General features: G+C 37.3%; 1 protein-coding gene across 3 annotated transcripts in view; it reads left to right on the forward strand.

Moving 5' to 3' along the window:
• dglucy.L (D-glutamate cyclase L homeolog) overlaps positions 1-19,455 on the forward strand; it is a 28,916-nt gene extending 9,461 nt beyond the window's left edge. For 2 of the 3 annotated variants that reach the window (XM_041573012.1, XM_018230418.2), the window contains 12 exons: positions 5,512-5,623; positions 6,356-6,509; positions 6,599-6,797; positions 9,472-9,622; positions 11,597-11,719; positions 13,077-13,274; positions 14,552-14,812; positions 15,719-15,818; positions 16,892-17,040; positions 17,954-18,073; positions 18,286-18,437; positions 18,891-19,455. In XM_041573012.1, coding sequence (XP_041428946.1) covers positions 5,512-5,623; positions 6,356-6,509; positions 6,599-6,797; positions 9,472-9,622; positions 11,597-11,719; positions 13,077-13,274; positions 14,552-14,812; positions 15,719-15,818; positions 16,892-17,040; positions 17,954-18,073; positions 18,286-18,437; positions 18,891-19,031 — 1,860 coding nt within the window. In that variant the 3' untranslated portion in view covers positions 19,032-19,455. Of the gene's footprint in view, positions 1-946; positions 1,570-5,511; positions 5,624-6,355; positions 6,510-6,598; positions 6,798-9,471; positions 9,623-11,596; positions 11,720-13,076; positions 13,275-14,551; positions 14,813-15,718; positions 15,819-16,891; positions 17,041-17,953; positions 18,074-18,285; positions 18,438-18,890 lie in introns of those variants that run through there. The other variant, XM_041573013.1, reaches the window with a different exon arrangement.
• Positions 19,456-19,548: the final 93 nt, after the last annotated feature.

Raw genomic sequence — 19,548 nt, forward strand, 5'->3', positions numbered from 1 at the left:
GGGGGGCAACTAACATTTTGGCGCACCCCAGTGAATTATCTTTTCCTTTAAGCCAGGAATAGTAATGGCATTACATATTATTCTCTGCTACAAGGCTAAAACACTACAGGGTACATTTACCAATTCTACAGTACTGTATCTACAGAGAAGACTTTATCCAGTGGAACATTGCATTGCATAGAGGTGAGCCATGGCAACTAAAGAGCAAAGTGAAATCACACTAATTGTTGTTATTTTTTATTGCTTATTTTTCTGTTTAGGTTCTCTTTTATTTATATTTCAATATTCTGCAGACATAAAAGCCTAGTTGCTAGGGTCAGTGAGCATAGCAGCAAGACAGAAATCTAATATGTGGGGATTCAGGCAAATCCCAGCACTTTTGTAGCAGGGCTGGAACTAGGGGTAAGCAGTAGGGATGCACAGAATCCACTATTTTGGATTTGGCTGAACCCCCAAATCCTTCTTAAAAGATTTGGTTGAATACCGAACCAAATTCTAATTTGCATATGCAAATTAGAGGTGGGAAGGGGAAAGCATCTTTTACTTCCTTTTTTTGTGACAAAAAGTCACGTGATTTCCCTCCCCACCCCTAATTTGCATATGCAAACTGGTTTGACCAGTTGGTGGGCATAGGGTTGTGGCTGGCCTAAGGGCACCCAGTAAATAGGCTAAAGGGGACACATTTTTATTCACAATTTATGCAGTTTTGTTGGTTGTGATAAAAATGTTTTAGTAGATTGGGGTTTGGATTTTTGGTATGTGGCCAGATCATTGTGGAAGATTAGATTCATCCCAAAAATTATGGATTTGGTGCATTCCTATTAAAATCCTGCTGGGGAAAAATCCAAAGACCAGAGATCTCTTGAGGTGAAAGGGTTAACCAAGTTTATTATATATATAATAAACATACACAAGCTACGTGGATCCTGTACTCAAGAGAGAGAGAGAACAAGGAACAAAGGAGTGACCAGACATTAAATACCCTCTGGTAAACTAACCTTCAAGAAAAATAAGGGAGTAACTCTTATTGTGCTCAGAGTCTCATTGGCACAAGAATACATAAACAATAACCCAAAGAATTTTATGAACAGTGAAAAAAATATGTAATTGTAATCATCTAATCCAATATAGTGCACTAACATAAACAATCACCGCAATGCAACAGTCGCACCCTCTAAGACCCCATTTAAGCATCCCCCATCTCTCAGGATTTGAAGGCCAAGACCATAATTTCATCAGTAAATTTCTCAGTAAAGCGCTACAACAAAATCCATTTATACAACTTAATTTGGATTTGTAGCAAAGGCTATAATACTGAAGCATAATATATAATACATTTTATTGCACTGCACATTGACCTTATGTTACCTCTTCTTAATTATATTGTTAACAATCAGTAACTCTAACCACCCTAACTCTGTAATTGCGGAGATCTTTGGTATATCTATTTATTATGCTTGTTAAAAATTGACAGTTATAAGTAACCTTCTATGAAGTAAAAAATATAGCAGATTATTTGCCACTCACAGAGATCTTGCAATGGAGTGCTCTACAGAGATGAATTTTCAGGTACGCAGCAGACTGTAATAGCAAAAAAAATGTTAAATTATTATTATCCTTGTGTACTGTTGTGTATTAACACATTTATGCAATGCTTTACAGAGATTGTTTATCATTTACATCAGCCCTGGTTTAATTTACAGTGTAAGCTCCTTGTCACACACATACAAATTATGTTATCAATGTGATAATTGTGATCATTAACTCACTACAACTGAACCATCTGATTACTCTTTCCAGAGCAGGCACAACCATTATACTTTGCTTTTAGTCACAATTAAAATGTTAACTTTTAACATAATTATATTAAACATACAGTAGGTACTTCACACAGAAATACAACATGGAAGCCTCTCCTAATCTCCTAAATGGCGCTCCACGACCTGCAGCAGTGTTTTAAAGCAGAGAATCAGACTGCCAAAAAATATCAATATATCAATATACTTGTAAATAACCTCATATAAGAAAAAAAAACAACATATTAGGTGAAAGTACAGTATCCAAAATGTTGTAGGTTAGAGGGTGAGTTGTCTGACCCTACTATTACACTGGTGTGCATTTAAAATACACTATTGTGGCACTGTCCCACTGTTTCTGTAGAAACTTGTATCATGTAACCATCCTGTCAAGGTGCTGCTGTGTTTCATACTATTAATGACACAAAAAAAAAGTTGTATAAAAAATGTTGTCAATATTTTTCACAGTTTCACATTTACCCAACATGTAACCACTGAAATCTGCAAGATATGTAAACTTGGCAAATTATTTTGTGTAGTATGATTCCCAATTTTAATATGCCATAAATCACTTAAACGAGGAAGCAACAGGTATATGTTTCATGAAAACACCACATTACACGGTGCAAACAGAAATTTAGATCAAAAGGAGTAAACAAATTATTTATCTAGTGCATTTGTCATAGCTATAATCACAGCTAATAAGCTATATAAGGGGGAGTGGCCTGACAACCGAAATCAAAATCTCCATCATAAGGAATGACCTCCAGAATCTCCGCACAACATCAGTAGAGTCCCTCATCAGCAACCTAGAATACTCATGCAGTGACCTCCTGGGAAAGTACCGGACCATCCTGAAGATAGTGACCGAATGACAGTGACAAAACCGTCAATTTGGAAAATTGGCAGCAATCTGAGGTTCATAAACTTTCCTGAGCATGCAGAAGGTAATACACCTGAGACTTTCTTGGTAACATGGCTAAGAACCACCTTCGGAGATGCTCACCTCTACAACACTTTGCCATTGAGAGGGCACACAGAGTTCCCAATAGACTGTCTCTTGGGTGCACCACCAAGGCCCTTAATAGCCGGGATGCTTTAAGCACTGCGTACTGCGAAAAGTACTCTCACTGGCTTAGGATGCAGGGACCAATTTGTTTCCAAGCTGCCAATATATCTATCTACGCTGACTATTCCATGGAAGTCATAGGCTCCAGTACCCCCTTGACTTGGGCCTATGTTATTCTCCCAAGTAGTATTAATATTTTGACTATACCTTATGGCACTTCCTGGTGTTTATAGCAAAAAGGGTGTTCTCCATGCTGAGCTTTAATATTAGGCAGATATTATACAGTATACCCGCTGTATGTATATATATATATATATATATATATATATATATATATAATATATATATATATATATATATATATATATATATATATATATATATATATATATATATATATATATATATATATATATATATATACACACACCAGGAAATCCCCCCACACACTGTATAAGCTATGGGCCATATATTCAGGTATAAATTTCTCACCCTGGTCAGCTCTCCTGGTAGAAAAGGCATGCAAAAGAGTATCACCACTGCAGAGTACTAAGAGAGGGGCACAATCTTGGAATGCCAGAAACTGTCTTTAACTGTGGACCTCAGATGCTCAAAGGATTATGGCTCAAAACTGTGCATCTTAAAAGCCTTGTTTCAGGCCAGGAGGCTACTCACTCTGCACTGGAAAAATCCCACGCTACCAACATTCAAGAAGTGTATACAGGCTATGAAGGAAATGGTGACACTGGAAAAGACCATTATGGACAAAAACATAATGAACAATTGCTCAAATATACACAAATCTGGCATCACTGGTCAGACAATCTAAGTAACTTAAGGTGGTACATGAGTGTGCGAAAATGGTTTGTGTGTGAACACAATTTTGCAAAAACACCTGAAATAATACCCACTGTGTAAATATTCCTTGCAACAGCCTTATCTATTGCCAACACTTGCGTTCTAAACCAACCTTGTAAAATTGTAGAGGGCATAAACCCTTGATTGATGTAAGCATATAAAACACACTGACTAACCCTTTACTTGTGTCACAATATTTTATCCTAAGATAAAAGCAGAGGTCTGACCTAAGTCAGAGGTCTGACCTAAATCATTATAACTCATTACCTGAGTTATAATGAATTATTGATTTAGCACTGAAAAGCACTTAATTAATTGTTGTCCATTCTGGACGTAGATACTACAATCACTCATTAAACAATATTGCCACAATTTATAATCAATTTTATTGTGGGCAGATTTATCTATTGGTTCTTATCAAAATCCTTTTAATTTAATTGAATGAATTCCATTGCACTGCACTTTATCTACAATTAATTTCAATCTTATTAATGATATAATTAATTTGTAGCACTGCAATTTAGTATTTAACAATTCTTGGGATTGGTCTAACGACAATCACAGGGTTTGCACTGGAATATACTAAGTCTTTAAACTAACAGGTATTGAAACAATTCATATAAGTAAGTGCCAAGTAAGATTGTTAGCGGGGTACTTTTCCTTTCTCTGTTTTTTTGATGTAAGCATATACCATTGTGTATCTGTTGTGCTTTCTCTTTATGTTTAATAAAGCCTTCAATTTTTTTTTTAAATTTGATCAGTAACAAATATAAGCTATAATCAGTCTCTTGTAAAAAAAAATGTTATATAAGATTGTCACCTTGAATAGAAAAGTATATACTCGAGTATAAGCCGACCCAATTACAAGCCGAGGTACCTAATTTTACCTACAAAAACCAGGAAAACTTATTGACTCGAGTACAAGTCTAGGGTGAGAAATGCAGCAGCTACTGGTGAGTTTCCGTACCTGACTGCCATACTGGACTGCTGCTCGTTTTTTGGCAAGTTTAAAGGACCAGTAATGGACCAGTCGGAGGGCTCCATGGGAAGCTACAGGCCATGTGGCTGGAGGCGTAGAAGCTGTGGGGGCAACCCCTGGGGCACCTTGGCTATGGGGCTGTGGTAAGAGTACAGGTGGTTGTAAGGGAGTGCGGAGGGGGCAGCTGGATGTGGGTGGGTGTGGAGGGAAAAACCCTGTCCGCTTTACGGATCCTCTAAATCCCTGTCCTTCTGGGCCCGATAGGCTCGGATCAGATCGCTATCCTCCCGACAGTGACCTGGGACGTGTGGTGCTTGTAGAACTGCTGCTGCCCCCCTGGGTATTGCAAGCTGCAAGGGTGCCTGTGCGGGGTGGCCCAGCCCGTACTGACTAAGTATAAGCCGGGGTGCACATTTTGGGTGCTGAAAAACTCGGCTTATACTGGAGTATATATGGTAAATTGTCTTTGCTAATGGGATATGCACTCAGTAAAGCTAGATTGTAGTGTATTTATATGTATTTTAGTATTATTATCTCTTAAAAGTTGCTTGTAAAATATATGCAATAATTTGTCATGTAAATGTTCCCTTTTTTCATTCGTTTGTGGAATGTGCATCAAGTCGTTAGCTGATATTACTGACCTATGAGAGGTAATGGTAGTAACCAATAACATATTAATAACTGTTATATTTATCACCATGGAATTTACAGTCTTTTTTAAAAAAAGTTTTTTTTACAGAAAAGAAAATTCTACTTTTTTCCTAGATATTTAAAAATATTATATTATATTTCTGTTTTTTTGCTTGGAGGTTCCTGACATGATTTGTCTACGCAGACTTTCCACTTTAGCCCCAATAACAGTGCGTGGGTTAATAAGGTGCAACAAGATTGCCCTAAGAAATACATCTGGAATGTCCTCGGGTAAGATTCTTTATTATCTTTTATTTTCATACAGGATATAATTATACAAGGGGCTTTGCATAGATGTTTTCATGCAGTGTGTCCTGAAGAAAAAAAGTGTGACTGAAGCAAAGATCATTTAAGAAAATTGTTCAGATACTTGCAAAGTTGCTGCTACATTACTTACAGAATGAACCATGTTTTCTCTCTTTGCTAGTTCTGAATGTGGTAGAGACATCCACTTTCTCTGATGGCAGCATTTATTAATTCATTACATGGCCATCAAGAAAAGGTGTTTTGTCCTATCACTTATTTTGCTATGTATGCATTAATGTTCAATTAAATCTCTGCAAATCAGTATGATTACTTGGTTATGGATTACCCAATATGTACTATAGGTCTATTAGTGAGTATGTACAGAACATGCCAACGTGGGCAGCCCTAGAAAACACTGAGTGTAACACTGTCAGTCTAATGGATGCTGGGAAGTGATTATTTAGTGTTACATGGTATGTGTAAAAAATAAATTTATATTTCGAAGTTTGGAGATTGTTTATGCACGTTTTCTACATAAACCCAACTGAATGAGCAAAAAGGTGTAGATTTTCCATTTTAAATTTGGTTTAGAAATGTTTTTTATTGAGTCTCCCAAATTGTCTGAAAATCTGCTGTGTGTGTGAAATTAAAGATTGAATAGTTTAGCAATGCAGATCAAGGGTTATAGATCAAATAATATCAGTGTTTTTTCTTTAGGGTATAACCAGGCCAATATTGTGATTTTACACAAAGCCTTAGCAGATGATTTTGAGAAATTCTGTAAAGCTAATAGCGGTCCTCTGCCTTTGCTGTATCGGAGTGCACCAGGGGAATGGAAGTGCCCTCCTCTGAGCAAAGATTCAGATATAAGGTAAGTGCCCTCTTAGATTTCAAATCTGGTTTTGTAACATGGGTTGATTTAGCTTGCACTGTTAATAGATTTTTGATTTTGTTATTTAGAACAGACTGTCTCCAGTATAGAAAATACGAAAATGGTGTGTTCTCTGGAAATCTCAACAGCTTGGAGGGTTACACTGAGCAAATGAGGGACATGGTGACATTTTATTTAGGCTGTAGCTTCTCATTTGAGAATGCAGTGCAGCAGCATGGAATTCCTGTGAGAAATGTGGAACAGCAGTGTAACGTGAGCATGTACAGGGTAAGAACAAAAACCAACAGGAAAGCACTTCATTTGTGTTTTACATTCAATATCAATGGTTTCCCCAGAAAATAAAACGTAGGGGCGTGGAAAAAAGGAGGCGGGTATGGTTAAGAAAAAAAAAGGGAACCTATACCCTTCCTCCTCAGCGCATGCATAATAGAGATGTTTTTATAGAAGCTAGTAGGACTTTGAGGTGCAGATGGGAGAGGAGCAGGGCAGCTACAAAAAGTACACTGCACATGAACTGTGATTGTTGGAAGATCTTGTTCTTAGTCCAACTGAGAAACTTTGAAGAGTAAAGAGTGGTTCACAATATCAAATGCTGTCGAGTTGTGAACTGATAAGGAGTAGAGCACGGAGGTGTGCTTAGTTGAAGCTAATTAGTTATTTGATTTGGTAGTAAAGCAGCAGTTCATTTATGGAGGATTTTCCAGTCACAGGAAGTGGTGTGGTTTAACTAATCTTGAATGATGTATTTTCACCTTTATAGTAATAGGACTACATATAAAGCAGCCTCACGTTACAGTCAATGATCCCCACAACTGACCCTTACCTGCTTGCTCCCAACCCAAAACCAACCCAACCTTGCTTGCCTTCCTTATATGCCTGCTTCTGCAGCGCTCCCTTTCCACCATTACTGAAAGAAGTGCGATGGGGCAGGTGCAAGTGTATAAATCGGTGAAAGATGTCAGAAGTAGAAGGAATTTGAAGGTAATGACACCCTGGAGCGAGATGGGGCTATTTAGGCCTGCAACCCAATGGAAGAGCACTGCACCGGCCCAAACCTGCCTCACCCTTAGCTTTTAGCCAGCTGGTGCAGCTGCAGGAGCTTCAGTCCATCCTGAGCTTTGCCTGACATTGAGCTGTTGTTACATTTAATACATTATTTGTTGTCATTTTTCCTTATGCTGCTGAGAAATGTTTCAACTGATATATAAAATTATAACTTTTAGAAGGTTGCCAAGAAAGCTTATTGAGCTTATATGAGAGGAAGGACTGTGATGAACGCTAAAACCCCAATAAGTCGTTAAGCCCAGACACCATAATAGAGATGTTTTTATAGAAGCTAGTAAGTCGTTAAGCTCAGACAGGTATTGTGTTAAAATTAGCTTATTGTGTATCCGTGTACTTAAAAAACAATTTTGTATAAAAATACTGATAGAAACAGAAGTTAGAAGATAAGACAGGCAAACTGAAACACATAGGGGGTATATTTAAAGGGTGAAAGTAAAAATTCTAAATCATTTCACCAAAAATGAAAATTCATGTTTTGAAAAATTAACTTCACATTGGTGACAATTCTCTTCACATTAGTGTAAATTCACATCTGTTTTCCAGGTAAAATTTCTCCAATGAATATTCTCATATTTACACTTAGAGCAATGTCTCCAGGTCCAGGCTAGTGAACTGCCATTATAAAGATGGAGCAGCCATTTTTGTATCTCATTATCTATATCACTTCCTCCATATTAATATCCCATATACAGTAGAACCCCCATTTTACATTTTTCAGGGGACCAGTAAAAAATGATGTAAAATCCGGGAAAATGTAAAATCAGGGAAATGTGTTAAAATAACTTTTTCTTCAAGTACTGAAAGGATATAAGCACAGGAGTCCGTTTTACTTTGAGATACAATATTTACTGTGGTAATAACAGATTAAACATCACAGTATTAATGTAACACTATGGGGGGCATGTGCAAGGCCTCTCTGTCAGTCACATGCAGAACCTAAAGCAATAAGTGATTGGTGCAAGACTGTAAAAGGGGCAGATTAATTGGAATTGGCCATTTACAGGCAGAACCATGGCAAAATACATCTGGTTAGTATTTTAACCTTTTTATTTCACATGTATTAACATTCATAGAGGGAAAAAAAGCAGTTTTTGGGAACATCAGGACAAAATGTTGATGTAAAATCCGGAAAACATTACTTAAAATTAGGGAAATGCACCCATTCAAATGTATTATAAATTGGTGGGAACACAAATAAAAAATGTAAAATGCGGGAAAACTTAAAATCAGGGTACTTAAAATCGAGGTTTCACTTTGTCATTTTTTTATGGACAAACGGACAACGCACAGAGAGGGTTACAGGAGGGGAGATGGGACAAAACAAGGACAAGCAACACATCAAACCAATGGTGCATGTGTAACATGACACTCACAAAATGAATATTTATGATGACCAGTTGCAAACGGTCTATAATATTACAGTGTACAGATAGAAATCATGCTTTTTGTTCTTTACCACAGCAGCAGTAAATTCAGTATCGTTTCTGTAATGTATACTCTTTTTATACAAGCCGTGCAACACCTCTATCCAGGGCTGCCATCGTCGGATACACGGGTACTGTAGTTAGGGGCCCCATGGCAGATGTGGGCTCCAAGACTGAAAAGACAGATTTGTGGGTGGTGGTGGCCTGGGCTTGGACGGACAGTGGATGCACTTTTTGCATAATGGGGGAGTGGCTGGGCTGATCAGGGGTGTGGCAAGGGGCATTATTTAAAATTTTGCTTGTTAGTAGGTCCCATCATCCGTTGGACCTAGGGCTAATTATTTGGGTCCCCCTGGTGGGAAGGTCCCTGGTAACTTAGTAGTTCAGAACCTCATGATTACTGATGGCAGCCCTACCTCTATCTGCTAAAAATGCATTTGATCTTTGCACAGACTGCAGTACCGTGCTTTGGAATGGGCAGCTTCTCTTGTAATCTGGTGGTCACTATGAGGCCAGTTCCTCAGGATAAACTGAATACAGTAGTTAAAATAACTCATCCCATGAAAGAGTGCCATGGAGCTCCAGTCCATATTGGCTGTCCAGGTTAGTGGTCGCACTGTATGCAAGTGCCAAAAATAATAACAATATGTTCACTAAAGTGGTACATTTATTTAACGTAATTATATATGTATATATATATATATATATATATATATATATATATAACAAACAAGGGAAAGTTGTGCTCACCACTAGTTTTTAAAACCATTAGGCGGGGGTGCAGCGAGGCTGTGACCACAAAATACATATAGACAATTATAAGAGTCCTCAGCACTCAACCCATTATCAATATATTTAAGACAGAGACATTTTGTGCATACTGCTACTGAAAAATGCCTTACCCTTTAAACAAAACAGGTAAAAGTTGCAGGTAAAACGTATTCGTCCCTTTTATAAAATGTATAATGAAACTATAGAATTCTTAATGAATCAGATGAAAATTGAGCATAGGACTGGCCAGATATGGGATGACTTTGACGTAGTTGGCCAGCTTAAATATATTGCAATATATGGACAAACAATCCCTGTTTTGTTTAAAGGGTAAGGCATTTTTCAGTAGCAGTATGCACAAAATGTCGCTGTCTTAAAGTTCATGTTTCAGGCCATCAAGTGTCACTTGAGAAAGGGCTGTGATGGCCTGAAACATGTCGTGTCTGGCAGTTAAATAAATAAAGAAGTTTAAGCAGTAAATCTGCATCTGAAGTGTGTGTATGTATATATATATATATATATATATATATATATATATATATATATATATATATATATATATATATATCTCCCATATGTAAACCACTGCTTCAGCTACATAACCCATTTTCATATACTGTAAATATACTTTTCTAGTAGTAGTTGTCATTTGATAATTCTAATTAGAAAATTGCCATTGTTAGTACTGAGGGCTGCCTCCCTGGCTCATAAGATTCACTGTGCTGACACACAAACCAAGGGTACACACATGCTGGTAAGACTCTGTAATAGATTACTTATTACAATATACAATATCTGCTTGTTAAGCATTCATTCCGAATGTATAGTTTTGCTTTAAATAAAAAAGGTGAATAGTAGACAATTAAAATACATGTAAAGAGGACTGTGAAATCTTTTCAATGCTCTGGTGCCTGCTTGTGGGTGCCCTTGGTCCTTTCCTTTTTTTGCTTCTTGACACTTGCCTGTGGGCCACTGCCCTTTTGCACTTTCTAGCTGTAGGTGCATGCCTGTGTGTTATGTGAACTTGAGCCTCTCCATTTGCATTTGTTAATTTTTACTAGCTCTAGAGGCATCAAATATGCAGAACAAACATCTAGCACCTTAATGTGCCAAACTTTTCATTAGTGGAGCTTTTTTAGTGGTACCGGTATAGGATCCCTTATCAGGAAACCCAATTTCCAGAAAGCTCTGAATTATGGAATGACTCCATAGACTCCATTTTATCCAAATAATCCAAATTTTTAAAAATTATTTCCTTTTTCTCTGTAATAATAAAACAGTAGCTTGTAATTGATCCCAACTAAGATATAATTGATCCTTATTGGAAGCAAAACCAGCCTATTTTAATTTAATGTTTAAAAGAATTTCTAGTAGACTTAAGGCATGAAGACCCAAATTACGGAACAATCTATTATCTGGAAAACCCACGCATTCTGGATAACAGGTCCCATACCCTGTATTGTATTTTTATTGTATACTTTGTCTGGTGCCTGACTCAAAATGAACTAACTAGCCATCCAGTCCTTGGATCAACTTTGTAATAAGAGTTAAGGTAATACTGACACATTTCTATGAAAATGCACACTAATTTGTTTCTATAAAAAGTGACCCCAAGCCAATCCCAGCACAGTACAAGTACATCAAATAAACATACACACATGCATACAAGTTTATTTTTATTGCAATACATGTAATTTTATTATATAAACGAAAATATCTTTGTGTTTATTAAACTTATTACAAATAAACATACTAGATCACCTTTAGCGCACACTCTTAATGAATAACCCATTAACATTTGTTTAGGCTTTCTGGGAATAAAAGATCTTCAGAAAACAGACTATGGAGACCCAGTGCAACTTCATCCTGGAGATATTCCTGTATTTTGGGCATGCGGAGTAACCGGAGCTGAGGCAGTGAGTAGCTGCAGTATGTATCTCCAGCTTTAATGGTCTGCAAGTAGTATCCTTACTCTATGTGTAATGGCTTAAGGGGGTTTCCTTTTTCTGCGGGTGGGGGCAAAAAAATTTAAATAACGGCCATTCAGTGTGTATGCGAATCAGGAAAATGTAGTGTGCCCTGCCTATGACATACGTGTATTGCTTGCAAATGCCTCAGTGCACATTTATGAAGGATACAAGCCTTTCACAGGCAGAATCCAGTGTGTACCAGAAATTTACACTGACAGTTTATAGTGTTTTGTTCCCAGCCATTTATTATCAGATATTATCTGGGAAACAAAACGTTACAGATAACCATTTTTGCCATAACCCTAAGGCTAAGGCCACACTAGGCGATAGCGCCGCGATTTGACTCGCGGCGACTTTTCGCCGCGACTTTTAATCCGCAATCGCTGGGGAAACTTTTGCGCTGGCGTCTATGGGGAATCGCGACAAATCGACAGCGTAAAAACACACGCGGTGATCTTTTTTCTATTGTCGCTCGAAATCGCCTAGCGAATCGATTTCGAGCGACAATAGAAAAAAGATCGCCGCGAGTCAAATCGCGGCGCTATCGCCTAGTGTGGCCTTAGCCTAAGGCACCGTGTTTACTCATTTCCTCAGGCACATACTGTGCTGCCTGTCATGTAGCTGTGAGAACAATGGTTTTTATCATCTGAACCATAAGTAGAAAATAAAGTATCGGTATTGCAAAATTAAGAAGTTGTAATTCTTACATTATGGTAGAAGAGTGCAACTTTTACATCTACTGCTGCAGATATGTACTAGTAGTGGCTACTATATCTATCTACTGTTGTACTTCCCCACTGCTTAATGTTTCCACCTCTGTGTGATGTCAGAAGTGGAAGGGGCATAAAAATTAAAAATTACTGTCCAGGGAAATGTACTATGTATCATAAAATGACACTATTATTTCCTAAATATGGGCTGGTTGATTTCAGTTAAAGAATTATGCTTTGGGTTCGTTTGAGTACTATTTTTTTGAAGTAGCCCAAAAACATTATACCATGGCACTCATAACTACCCAATTGAAATGACCTTTTGAGCATTCATTCCAGTGCTTGTCAGGAGATCACCTAACAAGTGCTGGAAAAGCTCTTATCAACAAAATGTGTGGAATGACCAGAATAGTCTTTTACAAAATGCACCTTTAACAATTTCAGAAATGTAGTAAACATTAAAAACTATTACAGCCTGTTTTCCTGTCCTACTCATTGTAATTGCCAAAAATGTAAGCATACCCAGTTTTTCCAATATAATATTAATTTGGAGTATTTTCAGAATATGACTGGCAAGAGACAGCAATATTTTTGTTTCCTTAACAGAATCCTCTTTGGCTTTTACTCACTCTCCTGGCTGCATGTTTATTTCGGATATCAAAATTGAGAAGACTGCTTCCACTCAAGTATCTGAAACCCCAAAAGTTCTTCCGATCTCATCCAATCCTCCACATTATAGCCTTGTCTCACAACAGACAGCAGAACAAATTGGTGAACTAGAGAATGCAATTGCAGTCGATCCTGGTGAGATTTGAACATAAACTAGTGTTTGTATCTTTATTTAAGAGAGCAAAATTTGTTATTAGATGCTTAGAAACTGATTTAAGCCAAAAGAACCTGCCATCTCCAGCACCCATGCTGCCACAATTTGTAATAATGCAAATATTGTATGTTCTGAAGCAGGAGACCATAAATCTACAAGAATTCATCAAAGCATAACTACTTCCCACACATGCTATTTTAACTATTCGGGCCCATAAACAGTTCCCCTGGCCCCTTTCCCTTCATAAACTACAGGTTCTCCTCATTCCCAGCCTCACAACAGAGTAGCCTGTGAGAAACATCCCATGCTACTACACACTCTCTGATATGTGCAGCAGCCTAGCATCAACACAGTGTCCTCGCTGGCAGTACCTCAGCTAACCTACACTACTCTGGCTCCTTCACGCTAAAAGCCTGCCTATGGTTCAACTATGGGATCATTACATCCATTTCCACTTGTTGGGGTGAATTCTGTCCTTGGTAACTAGAATGGCTATCTCTCAACTATGAGGCAAGCTCCACTACCAAAATTCTGCCACTAACTAGTCTTAAGGCAGATGCCCATAGCTTATTAACGGTACACAGTATTTTTTTCTGTACCATATACCATATATGGTCTCTAAACCTATGTAAAAGAGCTTTGGAACTGCCCCTACTGCTAATTATTTCTGGGGGGTGGGAGAAATGATGCTAACCAAAGCCCAAGCTTAGAAGCTGCTGACACCTACTGTATAAAGTAGGAAACTATACTGTACAAAGTAAATAAATTACCCTAATTATATTGAAAACGATCTTATAATTAATTAGCTGTAAAATAAATTAATATAATTGTTTCATATTCATGAATACTGAACAACTTCTTGAATCCAAAAATTTAATCATAAAACATCGAGATGTTCTCAAGGAAGTCCACTGAAATATTTTACAAAAGAAAATATGGTGTGTCCACTTGTTTGTGCTCCTGTGATGTTTAGGGGGGAATTGCTTTTAGCAGAGCTGCAGAAAAATGTCTTGACATTTTAGAAATCTGCTTTAGATATCCAGAGGGGTCATGTATTTTGTTTACATGATGTCAGTTACAATTTTATTCACCTTTAAAAAGATTGTAAAGTAGCAAGAGCAAGAGAGACAGTGCGTTTGTGAAAAAATAGCTATTGTGGGCAAAGAATATTTACATTTGTACAAATGAGTGGGAGTTTGCTTGCCGCAACATATTCAAAATACATATTTTTCTAAATATGATGTGCACTGTTTTACAGGCAGCAGAGGAATAAAGCATCTGCTTACTAAGGATGAGCTGCTGAAGTCCAGTCTTTCTTTGTCTCATGCCAAATCCATCCTTATAACCACAGGGTTCCCCACCCACTTCCAGCACCAGCCCCCAGAGGAGACAGATGGCCACCCAGGAGCCATTGCCATAGTGGCTATGTTGCAAGCCCTGGGCAAACAGGTTGCTATAGTAACTGATGAACGAGCTATAGAGCTAAACAAAGCTATCTTCGGTGGTGCTATTGATCAAGGTACAGTCCAGAGGTGCTCATTAGTAGAATGAAAATCATGAACCGTTTATTAGAGGTTAATATTAATTTGTGCTAGGTGAACTTTTGTAAATCTGTGCATAGCTCAATAGCACCAGAGCTCTGCATGATGTCTAAAATGAAGTGCCCTGTTGAGTGGGGAAAAACATTGCACATCTGTGATGGTAAAGTATGGTAAAAGATAATGGATCAACTTTAAAATAATGCTTCAAGTAGATGCTGAAAGTGAAACTGTGCATTCTTTGTTATACACAGTGGTACACAAACAATTCTATTTCCTGGCTGATGAATTAATCCACACATAAACACTTGCCTTTTTAGTAGATCAGAGATGCTTTTTTCCAGTTGTACATTTTTTGATCCTTGGTATTGTTTAATCATTGTACACTTGCCTTCCATTCTTCGTCATTGTCAGTGCCTTCTTGCACATTTTCCTGAATAAACTAGATTACTGTATGTATAATGTTTTACATGTGATCTGATCTGAATATTTGTGAGGGGAATGGAAGATTTCCCGTAAACAACTTGTCCTCGTGTGCTTTTACGCTAAGGGCCCAGTAATACTGTAATGTCCACTCTAACCATAGGAATTTCAAGCCAGTTATAATCCATGAGGATTTGCATTTATTATACTTACAGCTCCATTTTAATTCTGAAAGAAACAAGATTTCACATTGTACATTCTGAAATTACAGAACAAGCTGTGCCTTCATTCTTGGCTAAGGCTCTAGGTTAATACATTTTTTTTCTTTCAGTTGTTACACCCTCCAAATAAAAAAATTATATATTCCAATTGTAGAAATACCCACTTGCAGTGTACAACATTTATTGTAATTGTAATGCAAAGTGTTCTTACTCCCAGTACATGCTTCTTATTTTTTATTCAAGGAATACTCAAGCATAATGTCCCTCTGCTTCATTACAAAGAAGGCAATGCAGATTCAGCACTGAACTTCCTGTGTGAAAATGGAGATCCAGCAAAGCCCAGGTCACAGACCCAGATCTATTTTATTACTATGCATGTAAACATAGATCAGAAGCTCCAGAGTTCTGACTCTTGTATTCCTGGACTATGCAAAAAAAGTGGTTATCTTTCCCTTCATGCCAGACAATCCATCTTGGAAGGGAGGAATACATGGTTACAGTCTAGGGTCTCATTTATTTCGGGGGTTCTGACAACAAATAAATATTGTTTATATAAACATTGGAACCCAAATGTCCAGTTATATGAGGCTGGATGGAGTTCTGGAACACATTATAATACATTGTTTCTATAACTAGGATGGGTGGGATTGCAGCATTCAGGGACAAGTCCAGATTGTACTAACTGGTTATTCCATTTGCTAATGTTTTACCCTGTTCATATGTTGTTGTCATATTTGGTATATTTTGAGTAACAGAGATGCAGAAAGGCTGAGGTACTGGTAAGGATAGATGTTAGTAGATGCTGATGGTTTATATGAGACAGAGATGTGAAGCCTTTTGGATAGAGAAAATCCATAGGTTGTATTGCATAAGGAATAATCAACATAAGCTTATAATTTTGTGGAGACTAATGTTTTTCTTGGGTAGAAAGATGCAGGGGCTAGAATATTTTGCTAGGAGAGAATCCAATGCTGATGTATTGCTGGAGAGAGAAAAGACAGAGTTGGTGAGTGAAAAACAGTGCATTTGATAGATGAGGTATACAGAGGCCAAGACTCCGAGAGATCCATATACTGGGGTATTTGGGGTGAGAAGGGTGCAAATTAAAAAATGGTGTGAGGCAGAGTGTGATTTTTTTCATGTGTAAGGGAGAAAATGGGAAATTGTACATAGGATTAAAAAACAACAAAGGCTGATGAATTTATTAGAGACAGGAAGATAAACAGGTTGAAGTAGTTGGGAGAGTACCATCATGATATACTTATATTCTTTCATTTGCTTCCTCTTATAGTATCTGTAATGGCTTTGGTTTTAATTGTAATACATCTCCAAGTACATCAGCTAATTTTGATCTTTGGATTTGCTTGAGGTCTCACTTGAAATAAGCTTATTTCTGCCTCTTCTTCATTTTTAAAGGTTTGATCACCTGGTAGCAATTGAACGCTCTGGGAGGGCAAGTGACGGAAACTATTATAATGCACGAAAAATAAATATCAAACATTTGGTGGATCCCATTGATAACCTCTTCTTGGCTGCACAGAACATTGAAGGAATTACTACAACAGGTTTTCACCTCTCTTTTTCTATAATTGGAAGAAAATTGTTTAGCTTATTGATCATAGACATGACAAAATATAAAGGAGTTAAATTGTAAAAATAAATGATTGCTTAGGATACTTTTTTAAACACAGTTAGATTCATAGTAGGGCTCATTTACTATGGGAACAGGAACAATAGTAGGGCTCATTTACTATGGGAACAGGAACAAGTCGGTTACGTACCGGACCCTGGAGCTCCTTATATCCCTTTGTTCATGAATTATATGTAAATAAATGTGAACATTTTTTTTATAAATTCTCAGGTTTCATTTCTCTTGTGATATACACAATATAATTGATTGTGCCCTAAAGTGGAAGAAATTATACTAGCATCACTCTTTTTTGATAACCAACACACACATATAGGCTAACAAAAAATCTGAAAATGTATACAGTACATAATTTATCTAATGTACAAATTAGAAAAGAGATGAAAAGCAAGCACATTTATGTTCTTAGCACATTGGTACATTGTAGATAAAGAACATATACCTGTTGCTGATCATAAATAAACCTGTATGGAATATTATTATTATGGTGGTATATGGGATTTTATTAAATGATTTTGCTAATGCCACAGAGGGCTGATTCTCGTCTGCAGAAAAATGCAGGTCAAGAATCAGCCCCTACCCTGGAATCGGCCTTCTTCCTTCCCGGCACCCAGAACAATTGTGCAGGCACACATGACGGAGTGTGCAGAATACATGTGTGCGTATATGTTTCAAGGGCAAAATTCATCATGTTTGCCTCTACTTGGCCTGACACAGTGGTTCTGGGTACAGGCAAGAAAGAAGGCTGTTGCCAGCACAGTGGCTGATTCTCTGGGATTTTCAGAATTACTGTACTGCTAAGAGTTTATTTCAGTGTTTCTATTTTGAAGGAATTGGTGATGGTGGAAATGAACTTGGAATGGGAAAAGTCAAAGAGGCTGTTAAAAAGCACATAACTAATGGTGATACCATTGCTTGTGACATAGCAGCAGACTTCGCTATTGTAGCTGGTAAGTATTGTAATGTTTCCAATCTGTTTCTGTATGAACACAGGCACAAAAAGAGTTATTGATTGTTTCATATTCATTTAGCAAAATTACAAAGAAAAACTAAACAAACAGTAAACACAAATCTTGTACAACTCTTGTCAAAATACTTGTTTTCTAAATTCATTACACGTATAAATTGATTTAATTTGCACCTCAAAATGCCTTATTCCTAGGAGTTTCTAACTGGGGGGGCTATGCAGTAGCATGTGCCTTGTACCTGTTAAACAACTGTGAAATTCATGAGCGGTATCTGAGAAAAGGAGTTGGATTTCCCAGATTCACAGAGGAAAACTATTTGGCATCTTCTCTACCTGCTGTTAAAAAAGTAAGATATCTAAAATCAGCTTAGAACCCATAGATTTCCTCAGTCTTATCTGAAAATTTGTTGCAAATTCCTGTATAAAATGTATAGGATCTAGTTTATCTGGAATGCTTGGAACCTGGGATGTTCCGAATAAGGGATCCTTCTGTAATTTGGAGCACCATCACTTGTACTCATGTGAGCTGTGGCTTGTACCTGCCAGTGGTGCAGCAACAAGTGCTCAGTGTATACGGCCTAATGGCTACAATTTTACACTGTTAGAGCTCCAGCACGTTTGTCTCTATCACAGGATAATGAGCTCTCCATTCTTAAATTAGGCTTATTTCATTTTAATGATGTGAATCTGGTGTTGGTAATGACTGTATGTTTTGTACCACATGTTTAAAAATGGGTCTTAACATATGCAACATAGAACATTTCATATCTTGGACAAATCTTCTAACTTATTTTTTACAGGAAGAAAATCTCCTAAGTTTATTGGTTGCACAGGGTGTCCGTAGTGGGAAGACCGGTAATCTTGCTATGGAAGTTGATGGGCTCCCCTTTTATAACACTCATTCAGAAATGATTCAGAGACTCTTGGCTATTACCATGTGATCTTAATTCAGGCATGACTGGTTTCAAAACAAAGTTGTTGCTGGATTTGTCAAAACCCAAACTTTTATGGCACTTTTTAACCTGAGTTAATTTTTATAGCACTTAAATATTTTACACACACGGCACCACTGCCAAACATTACATTTTATTTAAATAAATTTTGAAGTCCCAGATCAGCTCTGTAATGAAGCCATTGTCAGGTCCTACACTATGCATGAACATATTGTATAGAATTTCTAAGCTACACTTTGCACAATGGAAGAACACCTTCATATAAATTTGTACAAACCATCGTCCTATAATAAAGAACTGTATTATCAGTTATTCATGATTGGAATACAGACAGGAACTGTTAGACCTTTCTGAATAATGGGTTTTCAAATGAGAGATCTCATCATAATAAAGCAAAATATTTGTTCAATTAGCCACGTGTTACCTCTTTATTTTGTGGTATCATGCAGAACCCTGTGGCTCAATACTGATCTGATATATCATGCTGGGTGCACACAAAAACTTT

This window comes from Xenopus laevis, chromosome 8L (genome assembly GCF_017654675.1).
Source record: "Xenopus laevis strain J_2021 chromosome 8L, Xenopus_laevis_v10.1, whole genome shotgun sequence".
Lineage (NCBI taxonomy): Eukaryota > Metazoa > Chordata > Amphibia > Anura > Pipidae > Xenopus > Xenopus laevis.